The sequence below is a fragment of the Nipponia nippon genome, unplaced genomic scaffold, assembly GCF_047370975.1.
Source record: "Nipponia nippon isolate SJK-2023a ecotype South Korea unplaced genomic scaffold, ASM4737097v1 scaffold_12, whole genome shotgun sequence".
Classification (NCBI taxonomy): Eukaryota; Metazoa; Chordata; class Aves; order Pelecaniformes; family Threskiornithidae; genus Nipponia; species Nipponia nippon.
Genome location: NW_028262313.1, coordinates 22,764,583 through 22,777,296, shown reverse-complemented (window position 1 = coordinate 22,777,296; position 12,714 = coordinate 22,764,583). Strand labels below are relative to the sequence as shown.

The window sequence follows — 12,714 nt, the reverse complement described above, 5'->3', positions numbered from 1 at the left end:
AATGGGACAGCCATTCCACGGAGAAACAGCATGTTTTAGGCAAGGCGGACGGTGCGGCTGGAGCCCGGGGCAGGAGGAGGAACCCCGCTGGCCACCAGTGCCGAGGCCAGGTCCCCGTGCGGGGACGGGCGCTGCTGGACCCCGTCCCACGGCAGGCTCCGTCCCCGCCTGAGCATCCCTCCGGGAAAAAACAAGAGGAAGGCAGAGAGGGAAAACCCAAAGATTATGAAATAAACTGCGGGCAGGGGCGGGAGAGGGGGAACTGCGTGTGGCCAGCACCAGAGGAAGCAGGACCACGTCGCAGGTGAGGAGCTGAGACTGGACCATCTAAAAACGAAAGAAGCCTCACCAGGCAGCAAGCAGTGGCTCCAGGAATAACTCAGCACTAGGGGACACTCTTGTACCATAAATTGCAGCGTATGCGGCAGAAAAAAGTCCAGTTTCAAGAAACTGAACCCCTCACTTGCCTTTTTCAGGCATTTCTGACAGAGACACCGTAGCAGGATGGCACTTCGTCCCCCTTCCCAGCTCCTGTCATTCACAGCCCATGCAAACGCCCCAATTTCTGACTCACCTCACGCTGGTGACGGCTCCTGTTTCTTGGCACGTCGTTCCCTCCAGGTCCCTGTTCCCAAGCAAAGCCTGATCAGCAGTCGCTGCCGGGGTAGCTGTTTTCCGTGTGCCCCAGGGCAAAGCCACAGGCAGGGGACAAGCGCCCTTGCCTCCCACCTGGAGCTGGGCAGAGCCTGTCCCGAGCAAAACCCCATTTCTGCCGAGCCGATGGCAAAGCTCCCTCCTCACCAGTACAGGCTGGAGTTTTACAACTAAACACCACATTGCAGATGCTGCATGTACTTTCGGAAAACATAGGTAGAAAACATCGTTCTCAGTAGACTTTTCCATGCAGGAACCCCTGTGTGAGACGTGACCACGCAAGACACCCAAATACATCGTCCTCACCAAAAGCATCACTTCCCACCAGGTGCCTTACCAGCATTTTCTATCCATAAATACGGATTTACCGAGGTCTCAGCTGATATTGGCTGGGGTGCTCCACCTCTGCAAGACCTACCGAGACCTCAGCTGCCCTCCGGAGTGTCTTGGCTCCGGCAGGTCCCCGCACCGGTGGCCCCAGACGGTGCCCGGAGAAGTTGGGCTACAGCAAAGGCCACTTCGGCTGGACCAAAGCCCAGCTCCGGGAGGCTGGGGCGGCGAGCGCCCCAACATCTCAGCAACCGCTCTGCTGCTTTGACTAAGTTTTTATTACATTATTATAAACAATTATTAGGTGACTATTACACTCCAGTGCTGTGTGTAGGTAAAAATGTATTGTAGGGAAGAAGAATCTGTATGCGGAGACTCTAAAATAAGACACAGAAAACAGTAATAGCTAAAATTTAACTGCAACATTTTAATTTTCAGCAATTTCTTTTTAAAGTCTTTCCTATTGCACAAAAACCACTGCCATTTCTCTTGCCGTAACCATTTCCTCATTTAAAAAAAAATAAAAAGGAAGAAATACCTCTGGTACAATAAAAATGCTTTGCTACACATATATATATATAGCTTTACTGGACAATATTTTAAAATTTGGTAACGTGCATATTATTTCTACATATTCTGAAACTCAGTTTTCCATGATGGTTTCTATTTACAGTTTCACAACGCCTTTAACGCTTTGAGACACAGCTATAACGCTCCCCGGGAACCCCTGAAAAGAAGTTTTGGCCAACTCTCCTCTTACCCAGGCCTTCTCAAATCAGGCTACGGGTCCGCCACCGAACTCCCCGCTCTGCCCTCCCGCCGGTGTAGGGGAACTGTAGCACTCCTCCACACGAACAGCTTTCGGCCCTTTTCCACTTTACAGATCCTTAAAATTTTCTAAAGGGGTTTCGGATCTTGTTGAAAATTCAGAGCCGTAAATTGTTCTGCAGGTGAATTTGCTTTTTGAAGTGCCTTTTGCTGACCCCGGGATATGCAGGCTGTGGTGTAAAGGCTGAACGTACGCTCTTCTGTGTGTCTGTAAAGACAATTTCTCAAGCGGAGCCCTGCTCCCAAGCCAAACTCCTTTTGCTCACGCTTATTCTACAGTATTAAAACTGTTTTCTTCATTTAACATAATATCAAGTAACTTCATAAATACCATATCAAAACATCCTTGCTATCCACTTATTAACCACTTTTCCAACTCAAAGTCTTAATCCTACAAGAACTTCTATTTCTGTCTTGATGTATCACTCATCTTGCACCGGGCTTTGCTCCAGCAAAAGGCAGGCAGCGCTACTTTTCCATGGGTTCACTGGAAAAAGCACGGGAATGTTTCCTTCTGCCCACGATTTTCAAGTTTTAGTTTACATAAGAAACATAGGCCAATCATCTGTTTTTTTCATCCTACTGTACTCAAAATCAGATTCACTCCTGCCTCATCCAGACTCAGACTCTTGATCTCCAGGTCTTCCTAGAGATCTTTCCAAGGGCCTCCGGTTGCCTCTTCTCTGCAAGGTGTGAGCAAGGGGAACACTCTTGAACAGGATCAAATAGAGCTATGTTTAAAGAGGACTTCAGCATTTTATTTTTTTTTTAATTTTTTTTTTTTTAATTTGGTCAATAGTTCAGAAAGGCAGGCCTGATCCTGCACCGGACCCTGAGCACCCAGAGCTCTACTTTTAGGTAAAACCCCCTAAAGGACTGGAGTGATAATCCAGATCCTGCAGCCATCGCTTCCAGGACCAGTCCCACTGAAATAAGTTTCAAATACACACTAGCGTACTGCAATTTTAAAACTGCTCCTCCAGACAAGATTTTTCTAGAAATTCAGAAAAGGTTGGCAGATCTGCTGCCCACGGGAGCGTGTCCGGAGAGCTGCTCGTTTGGGGTGGGAGAGGGGCTCAGGCCCAAGTTCCCAGATTCACAGACCCAGGCACCAACCCTGCAAGTCTTACCCACAGAGTTAGGTTGAAAACTGAAATCCAAAGCAGAAGCAGCGGGGAGCAGGGAGGAATTATCCTGGCCTCTGCTGTGAAAATAATTTAGTGGCTGTTTGAAGATTCAGTGAAAACTCTGCCCTCTTTATTTGTCAGTAGCCCCCCCCAAGCACCACCTACAGCAAGGGTTGTGTTTACATTTCCCACTGACTTGGAGAATTAATGCTCTTTGTAGAGTTGTTAAGTGAAGCCAATGCCCAAATACAGGCTTTGAAGAGTTTATTTATGCAAGTTTATCATCAGATCCACAGTTTTCTGGTGCTGGCAGTGGCTCCTCCATGCTAAGTGGCTGTGCGTGTCCAAGCAGTGCTCCGGGGAAGGGGCTGGCCATCCCTGCCGGCGGCTGTACCTCCGAGTAGCCTAAATCAGGGACCGTCCACTGTTATTATTACACATCTAATTGCGACAAAGGCTTGCGAGCCTCTAACTTGTCTTCTGGAAGAGTTCCGAGATCTCCGTTGCCCATCTAAGATCGTAGAGGAAGGTCTAGCCCCCTTACGAAGAGGCCGTGGCTGCCTTTCCATTCTCCCTATGGCTTTCTCCAAAGGGCTCCTCCTCTCTGTCTTTTACAGAGAACTTTTTCCTGAAGGCTTGCGTTAAGCTGGAGGAAGAAGCCTTCCTAAACGTGGTCAGTCTCTTCCGGAAGTTGCCTCCTGAGAAGAAATAGAGAAGCGGGTCAAAGCAGCAGTTGGAAGCTGCCAAGGGGAGCGTTACCACGACCCATTTCTGGAGGTATATGGCGTCCTCGCAGCTGGCGTTCTTCAGCCGCAGCACGTGGAGGTGGACCGTACGCAGAATGTGGTACGGGGTGAAGCTGACCAGGAAGGTGGCCGTCACGATGATGATCATCCAGACCGCCTTCTTGCGGTTAGCTTGGTTCTTCTTCAAGGAATTTTTCAGTAAGGTCTTTATGATCAGGGTGTAGCAGATAGTTATGACAACAAAGGGAAAAATGAAACCCACAAATAGGGCAATAAAATCCAGGATCACCACTAGATTCGTCTTCTGAGAGTTTTCTGGGGGTTCGAAGCACTTGGTCTTGTTGCCATGTTGGTACGTCCCGTTTCGCAGAAAGGGAGCGCTTGTCAGGGTGACAAAAATCCAGATGCCGATGCAGACAAATTTCGCCTTCTTCTCCGTTACCAAATTGATGTTCCGGACTGGAAAAACGATGGCTATGCAACGGAAGAAGCTCATTGCAGTCATGAAAAAAATGCTGCAGTAGAGGTTGACGTACAGCGCGTACGAACTGACCCTGCATAGAAAGTCACTGAAGAACCAGTTCCCTTTGTGGACGTAGTAGATGACACGCAGCGGCAGGGTGCACACGCAGAGGAAGTCGGACACGGCGAGGTTCAGCATGTACACCTGGAAGGCCGTCTTCTGCCGGTATGTTTTGATGAGGACGTACAGCACAACACCGTTGCCGACAAAGCCCATGATGCTGATCATGGAGTAGAGCGTGGAGTAGACTCGGTTTCGGAAGTCGTCGATGGAGTGGTGGCATGAGAGGTTATCGAACAGCGCCGTCATGTTGCCTGGGGGAGGCACCGATTCCGCCTGGTGATGAACGTCAGGCCTAAGGATGAAAAACTCAGGTGAGTTATGTAAAGCAGCATGGGACAATAAAATAGGGTTTTCCTCCTTTTTAATAATCACATCACCTCTCTCGTACAGGAGAGAACAGCTGGGAAGGGATGTGGATCTGCGCAGATCTGCGTTATTACAGCTCTCCGCTACAGCCACCTTTCTTAACCTGGTGCCAACAACCGGGGATGTAAAGATGGGAGCCACGTTTTCCTAAGTCCTCAGTACTGGCGACATCCTTCATCTTTCTTCCACTGAATTACCAAAAAGCTCTAACTCCCCACAAACTAAGGTAGCTACTCATTGAAACAGCAGAAAGGAGTAATGCAGGTGGCAGTAGCACTATGCAATTTAAAATAGAAAGACCAGATCTGGTCCCTAATAACTGTCCAGTCCTGCCTTGCCGCATTGCCCGGCAAATGGCTGTCTCCCTGCGCTCCGCCTCCACGCCTGCCCGCGCAAGGACGGGTCACTGCAGGAAGGTTTCTGAAACAGTAAAGGATGCGGTCAAACAAGCCTTTCTCCAGTTAAAAAAAGAAAAAAAATCAATTAAAAATAAACAACAACAAATCCTTTGCACAGAAGGTGGAGGGCAATTCCAAGCCAGAGGCTGCTCAGTGCACGACCAGACATTTGTCAGCTCCCCAAATTCTGCGTTGCTCTCCTCTACTCACAGGTAGCACCAATTTTTTAAACTTGCTATGCTGATAAATCTGTGTAATTACCAGCTTTGGAAAAGATATCGCCTGTTATATCTGATGAAGGGGAAGGCTCGCTGTAGCCCAGAGGATGCTGCAGGGCGCCGGCTTCCCCGGCACTGCCTGGGCGGAGATGCTGCTGCAACCCCCGGCAGCCGGCGCAGCAGGGCTGCAGGGAGGAGGCTCATGTCACGGCGGACACACCTCTTGGCCTGGAGACATCTGCACTATCGAGGTACCTCCCTAGCAAAGGGTTGCTTCTTGGGCTTGCTTTTGTGCATTGCTTTGATTTACATTAGCAGGTCTGGGGCTCTCCAGGGCAGTCAGACTCTGCAGCCAGGGAGGGTCTTTGGATCCGCTCAGCCAGTCTTTTGTGACATTTTATCGTTTCCTTTTGGTATTGATGAGTGCAGCGAGGCACGACACTCTTAATTCGGGCTGTCGTAAAGTAGGAGGAAAATACACGCTTATATAATTTTCTCATTAATCTCAATTTCTAATGGTTCAGCTACAGAATCTCAGTTGCCATCTGATGCCACGTAAAACCCCGACGACCGGAACTGCAGGGTACACGCAGACTGAAGTAACAGGACTGGGACTAAAACAATGGTGAAGGCAAAGCTGGGACAACAGCAACCGAGAACCCACACTAAGTACGTGCTCAAAGCAGATGTTAAATGGTACAGATTTTCATCCATGAAAATAGTCCGGCAGCATTAGAGCAGAAGGATTCCCCCAGTCTCTCTCTCTGGGATATACTGGGAATTCAGAACCGCACCGGGATGCTCAAGGCTTCCAGGTTTCAGTCAAGGCTCAGCTATTTGGGAGTTTACACTCTTAAAACAATCCTGTCACTATCTGCAACGCACAAATTACGTTAAAGCTCAGCAGGTATCAGCGAGGCGGCACAGGCAGGAGGGGAAGCAAAACCCGACACCAGCGCGGGTGTTTTTTTCCCCCCTTGGGCTATGTGGGACACGCAGGGGCGCGCGAGCGACCCAGCGCGCGCCTGCACGGAGGCCTTTGGCCAGAAGAGGCAGCCAAGGCTCAACACGGCTCTATCAAAAGCCGTAGATGAGTACACTGTACATCATCCCTCACAGTTCAACTTAGCTTGTATAAATGAAGCTTATCTGGCGATGCTCCATGCGAATAACCTGTTAGGCAGCGAGGCTTCGCAGCCATGTCCTCTCCTGGCCCTGCCCTTGCCTCTCGGCAGCCCGGTTCTGGTGGTGGCAGAATCCAGCCTCAGCCCCAGCGTGGGCGAGCCGGGGCTCCTCGGGAGGGAAAGCCCGGAGCGGGTGGGAACACCGGAGATTGCTCCCGCCAGCCTCTCGTGGCCGCGGCCAGCCCTCCTGGGCAAGGACCGGCCAGCAACACGGAGCTGCCTGCCCCGGTGCGGAGCGGACCGAGCCCTGGGAGATGCCGAGGTCCGGCCTTCAGCCCACACCGCCGGCATCCTCGTTTGCCTGAGGTCTCCACTTCAGACTTGAGGTTCAAGTTAGGAAAAGAGCAGCACTCCAGTCATGTTTGAAAATCTCCAAGATGGGCCAAAACTTAAGTTTGCAGTAACATTGGTCCGATTTTAACCAATTGCTGGGAGTGGCAGGTAGCGCAATATCCTCTGAAAGCAGCCGCATGGTCCCCATTCCTTGTTTTTATCTGTCAAGATAATTTGTCGCAGGTGCCTAAGCCCTTACCGCTGTCGCTCTTACGCTGGGTTAATGCCTAGCAAGCAGGCCTGCCGAGCAAAGCCCCGCCGCGCTCCGCACTGCGAGAACACGTCGAGATTAGCGGCTCAATTATCTCAATAAAACTCATATAGTTAAAATCTCTACTTACCAAGGCATCATACACCAGTTCTTTCTCAGACATTAAAAGAAAAATCTCGAACATTGGGTTGTAAGAGGCTGGAACGATCTCTTTTGCACATTGAGGCTTTTTTAACCTGCCTGCACCTCCAGGCCGTTAGGAAGGGGCAGAAACTGCCGGTTTATCTGTCCTGCCTCAGAGATAACCAAGAGATACTGGCAAACGCCTCAGCCCATCCTGGGCACATTAGATAAACTTCGTTATTTATCTCTATGCCTATTTGTGCATGCTTCGTAAGCGGTATTGAGCTGGATTATGAACTCTTTTACCTCCTTCGGGGACTAAATGTCAGTCTTTCAGCTGCTGTTCTTAAAAGACACTCGCAGAGAGTGAACCACCACGCAAGGTACTTGTCTAAAAGACAACTGAGACCTGTTGTCTATCATATTGCTAAACATAGTTTAAAATGCCTTTGTAACCAAAAGGAAAACTGATGATTACAGTACTGAAGCAGGCTGCTAAAGTGTAAGAGCGCTCCACACCCAGAAATGTATCTGCAAAACCCAAAAGAAGCCACAAAACAGCATCTCCTAGCTGAGGCTTCAGACCAGGTCTGCATCACGAACTGAAGACAAATATCACTTCTGGCGCTTTTTATTTGTATAGCCGTGGAACCATTTCTGTACGAGCTGGTGAACTCGGCCCATTGGGAACGCACACAGGTGAGAGGGAACAGCGATGGCTGGTGGAGAAAAGCATCCTGAACCAAGCCAGACCCCAAACAGGCGCCGTTCTCCGAGTCTCACGCAGCGCAGCGAGATTTCTGGTTGGCCACGAGCACGTTATACTAAAGCTAATTGCACCATCCAAAAGCACACCGCCAAAGAAGACGCTGCCGTTTGTTTCAGACCTGGAGCACCAGCGGCCCTCGGGAACCCCCCGAGCACCGGCCGGGGTGGGTTTAATGGTCGGGGGCACGGGGATTGCGGGAAAGCGGCCGCTGCGCTGGGGAACGCGAGCTCCCTCCTGCAAGGGCAGCGGCTTGGCTCGAGAAAGGGGAACGGGGCGAATAAGCGCAGCGAGCAGCAGACGCTAACGAATAACCCAGCTCATCAGCGGGAAACGGCAGCGGCGAGCTCCGGGGGGGCAAACCGCTCCTGCGCCCGCGGCGTCGCAGCTCCCGAGGGCAGAGCCCAGGAGGCAGCCGGTCGGTCGGTCTGTCTGTCTGCTCCCCACGCGTGCACCGCCCGCCCCGACCCCCGCTCCCACCAGCGGACGCGGACCCGACCCCCGACCCGAGCACTCACCGGAGCCGAGCCGCCCGCCGAGCGCCGCCCGCGCCGCCCCTCCGCCGCCCTTAAACCGGGGCGCGCCCGCCCCGGCCCCGCCCCGGCCCCGCCCCCAGCGGGACCCCCCGCCGCCTCCCCGCCCCCGCGGCGCCGCTCCCTCCCCGGCTCCGTGGCGAGGCCGCCGCAGCCGGGGCGGCCGCACGCTGCCCCCACGGTGCCGCCCGAGGCGGGGAAGCGCACGGCTGGGAAACGGTGATAGCCCGGGGGGGGGGCGGGTGGAAGCGGGGCGACCTCAGCGGGACAGGCAGGTGCCCCAGCGAAGCCCCCGGCGTGCTCGGCGCTGAGAAATTGCCCCGGGGGAGGCAGATCTTTTCACTTCACGGCAAGCCAGCCACCGAAAAATCCCCCCCGACGTGCTGCCGAGCCCCCGAGATAGGCTGCTCACCTATCTAAAAAACGGGGACCGCACACGAGTCTGCTCCGTGCTGACTTCTGGTTGCGCTGGACCAACAGAAGCCCCAAAAGAGATTTTTCTTGCACTCAGGGACAAACTTTGCCCCTACGCCGTCCTGGAAGCGGTGGCATCCCCCTGCCTTCGCCGGAATCGGTGTTCCCAACGGTACGGCCGGGGCGATCTTGACCGCTGCCACCCAGCAGAGCTGCTCGGGCCGGCCCCGCAGCCCCCGCGGCCATGGGGCGACCAGAGCTCTCTGCCAGCCCTTCCTTGGAAGCGGGGGGTCACGCAGGTGGCGGACGCAGAGACGCTGCGGTGGCCAAGGCATAGCTCTGACACTCATCCCGGACCCGAAAGGTGGTTTTCTTCCACACGATCCCAACTGACCTCCGGTAGTAACCCTAATATTAAGCATTAGCTTCTCATGGGAAATAACAATACTGAGTAAATACACTTCTTCCGAATTAGGGATTAACTTCCAAAGTGACAGGCATTAAAAAAATGCTAGCAACCAAGAGATGCTGTAAACACTGCTCTCTGCTCGCAGGATGCACGCCTCTCCGCGTCCTCCGCTGCGGGGGAAACACCTCCCTGCCCCTCCGCGCCCCCGTGCCAGCGTCCCCGAGGCTGCTCCTGCCCACGGCCCGTTTTCTGCTCGGCAGCACGTCCCGCGCCGTTATTTAGGACACGCTGTTCTTTAAGAGTGCTCGGTGTAGGAGGGAGCCGGTCCCGCTATCGGGCTTGCTCTCCCCACTCTGGCAGGGGTGGAATCCCCCCCAGCGTCAGGGGCTGGGCAGAGATGGGGCAGACGGGGAGGAAGGCGTGCGGGGAGAGGGAGAGCGGTCACCCCCAGCCCTGCCTCCCGCCCGAGCCCCTCGGCCCCGCTGCCCCTGCGCGCAGATCGGCGCGGCCCCCGGCTCCTTCCAGGGGGAAGGGCTCGGTGCAAGCACGGCTCATGAAGTTCCTCCAGGTCTTTGCTTTCTTGTAGGCTGTTTCTACATCTTCGGTTCTGGCACAACGTTGGCTGAGAACATTTAGGAAACCCCTACGGAGGGCTGGGCAGTGACGTGCAGGCTCTGGGCTTTCCAAACCCTCCTTTCCTCATTGAGAGGGGGTAGGTCCCAGGTCGGTGTCGGCTGGGTGAGCACCAGAGCCTTGGCCTGGGGCAGGGATCGGGGCCAGCAAGCGCAACCCAGGGGCACGCGGGTGCAAAGGGCCAAGCATGGCCCCGTGCCGCTGCCGAGGCGGGGAGACGACATCCAGGCGCTGTGCTGGGAGAGCTGGAAGGGTGCAGAGCGGAGCAGCCGCTGGGGGAAGGCTGCTGGAGAGCACTAATTACGTGTCTTGCCACCTCGAACCTTTTAAATAAATGGTTGAGAACGAAATAAATGCCACCATGTCAATAAACTCATTATTGCTCTCCAGGAATGAACCACAAGATCAACAGCACACCGGAGTCTGCTCTCGTGGGAGGTAGGTGGGTGATGGTCTCTTTGGAGACTCTGCAATGGCAGGTTCTGCCCGGGCTGCACAGTTTTGGTTTTTATTTGAGTGCCATTGCACTCAGTCACTGCAAGCTGCTGTTCACCATGCTCTTACTCTCCTTTCTTCACTGCTTTACACCGCGTAGGGGAAGCAAAGGCTTGGAGATGGGCTGAATATAATGGCTGACGCTGGAATTACAGACCCATTACAGACCCACCTGGACGTTTCGCAGTACCGAGCATTGCGGCTGTGCCTGCTTCCTCCAGCTGCGATGCCAGGACGTCTTCTTTTTTCTTTTTGGCTTGCACCTCTTCCACCCTGATGTGTCTCAGAAGGTTTTTCTGCTGTCGAACCCAGCAGTTTGCAATTTGGTTGCGGGTCCTCGGCACCTGCGCACCCAGAACGTGCAGACTTGCATTTCAGACAAAGCCGTGGCGCAGCGGAGGTGGCGGTTCCTCTTTTGCACCGCTCTCTATGAACAGTGAAGGTGCGTGAGAAGTAAGCGCGCCTCATCCGCCTGCCTCTCCTGAGAGCCTTCCCTGCCTTCCTCGCCCACCCTGCGCACAGAAAAGCCTGCTGTCTCCCAAAAGCCACTTGGCAGCGGGAACAGTCAAATCATGGGATAACTGAGGCTGGAGGGGACCTCAGGAGATCTTTAGTCCAACCTCCTGCTCAGACCAGGTCAGGCCAGGTTGCTCAGGGCTTTATCCTACCGGGTCTTGAAGACTTCCAAGGATGAAGGTCCAAGAGCCTCCAAGACTGGGCAACCCATTGCACCGTCTTCAACCTCCTATGCTGTGAAGCCAGTTCCATCGTTTGCTTTAGTTGTGGTGCACATTTTGGCATTACTCCATTCTGCCATTCCTTCTGCTTTTTTTGGTACCTTTTTTGCTATTCCTTCTGCTTTTTGCTACTCAGTTTTGTTATTCCTTCTCCTTTTTTTTTTTTTTTTTTTTTTTTTTTCTGTTCCTTCTTCTTTTCTTTTCTGCCTTTTATTCTCAAGAACAGGAAGATTTCTGGTTGCAAGGTCAGATTGAGGTTGGTGTTGGATCAGGGAGGCTGCTGCTGCTCCAGATGTGCTGGCAGAAGGCCAGAGTTTTGGTGTGGGAAGGTTTTCCTCACCGGAATCCCAAGAGGAGGTCAAACTGCGGCAGATGCAGGTCAAACGCAGACCCAGTGCCCTGAGAGAGGACAACGCAGACCTCCTCGGCCGCGGGGCTGTGGGTGACCGTCCCCGAGGACGGCTGGCACTGCTTGGTGGGACAGACCATGGCCGCTCGGCTCCCCCGGTTTCTGCAGGGGAAGATCTTCAGGCTACTCAGTGCCGAGTGCTTCGGGGAAGTGCCATCAGCGTGGCATCCCTCGCATGCCACACAAGGTCACCTCCTCACTCTTCTTCCCCTGCTTGGTTTGTTAGAGCCTTCTTGTAAGCTGGAGTCCAAACCAAGCTAACGTGTCACGGGGACTGACAGCTCAAAGTCTCAAGAAGATGATACAGGGTCGGTTAGACGAGGAATTGGGGGGGAGCGGTGCAAAGGATGGAGGAGATGGCAGCAAGAACGTGGGTGTATAAAGGGCGGGCGTGGACAGGGGGGATACCCAGAGAAGGGCAAGGGAAGGGGAGGGCTCCCCAAAGGAGCCCCTGGATGCTTTGCCAGAGAAGCGGGTGTGAAGAAGACTCCCCCAAAGCGATCCCCATCAGGTCTGGAGAATGCGATTACACATTACCTCTCACGAGCATCCGGGCTTGCAGAATTAGCCGAGGCAGGACTACGGGGACGGGGAGGCTTTAGGAAGACGAGGTTCATGATGTGGGGTGTGAGAACCTGTCCTTGGAGGCTGAGGATGGGTCGGAAGAGGGACTGGGGTCTGTGGCGTGGGTGTGATTAAGAGAAGGTGGCAGGATCAAGGAGGGTTTTGTCTAGTGCACGCTTGGGTCCTGAGGGGAGAGATCCTGCTCAGGCATGGGAGCTCAAAGAAACGAGGGCTGGAGAAAATGTAGGAAACTAGGTTCAGAGGAAGGTAAAGCAGAGGGGGACGAGGGGGGATCGGTAGGCAAACAGAAAACTACAGGAGGTGAGACAGCATGCAAAAACACACAAGGCAGTGACGGAGTCTGAAAGGGGAGGGAAACCCCTAAAAACTTGCATGATGGGGGTGGGGATGGGGTGAAGGTTGGAGATAAAGAGAGAAAGAGGAAAGAAGAGAGTTGTGGGGCGTTTGGGGAGAGGGATGGAGGTCAGCACGGGAAGGAGGGCTGCACTTCAGGATTTGGGGCTGGGCAAGGGTAGCTGTAGCCTGTCATTTCACTTCTAACGTGGCATAAAGTGATTTCTTTGCTCTTTATTTAGTCATTTAGCTCCGTTAATAAAACGCACGCAGGCATGCTGAGGGGAGGAACCAGC

At 53.5% G+C, this 12,714-nt stretch overlaps 1 protein-coding gene across 4 annotated transcripts; it reads right to left on the bottom strand.

Moving 5' to 3' along the window:
- Positions 1 to 262: 262 nt before the first annotated feature.
- Positions 263 to 10,785, bottom strand: CYSLTR1 (cysteinyl leukotriene receptor 1). 4 transcript variants are annotated; one of them, XM_087749293.1, is made up of 2 exons: positions 10,527 to 10,785; positions 263 to 4,563 (listed from the first exon to the last, which is right to left on the bottom strand). In XM_087749293.1, exon 2 carries the CDS (start codon positions 4,515 to 4,517, stop codon positions 3,480 to 3,482), a length of 1,038 nt encoding a protein of 345 aa, XP_087605419.1. In that variant the 5' UTR covers positions 4,518 to 4,563; positions 10,527 to 10,785; the 3' UTR covers positions 263 to 3,479. The 4 variants fall into 4 exon arrangements, with proteins under 4 accessions (XP_087605419.1, XP_087605422.1, XP_087605421.1 ...); XM_087749296.1 differs by lacking the exon at positions 10,527 to 10,785 and adding an exon at positions 8,816 to 8,835; XM_087749295.1 differs by lacking the exon at positions 10,527 to 10,785 and adding an exon at positions 8,389 to 8,448.
- Between the last annotated feature and the right edge of the window lie 1,929 nt (positions 10,786 to 12,714).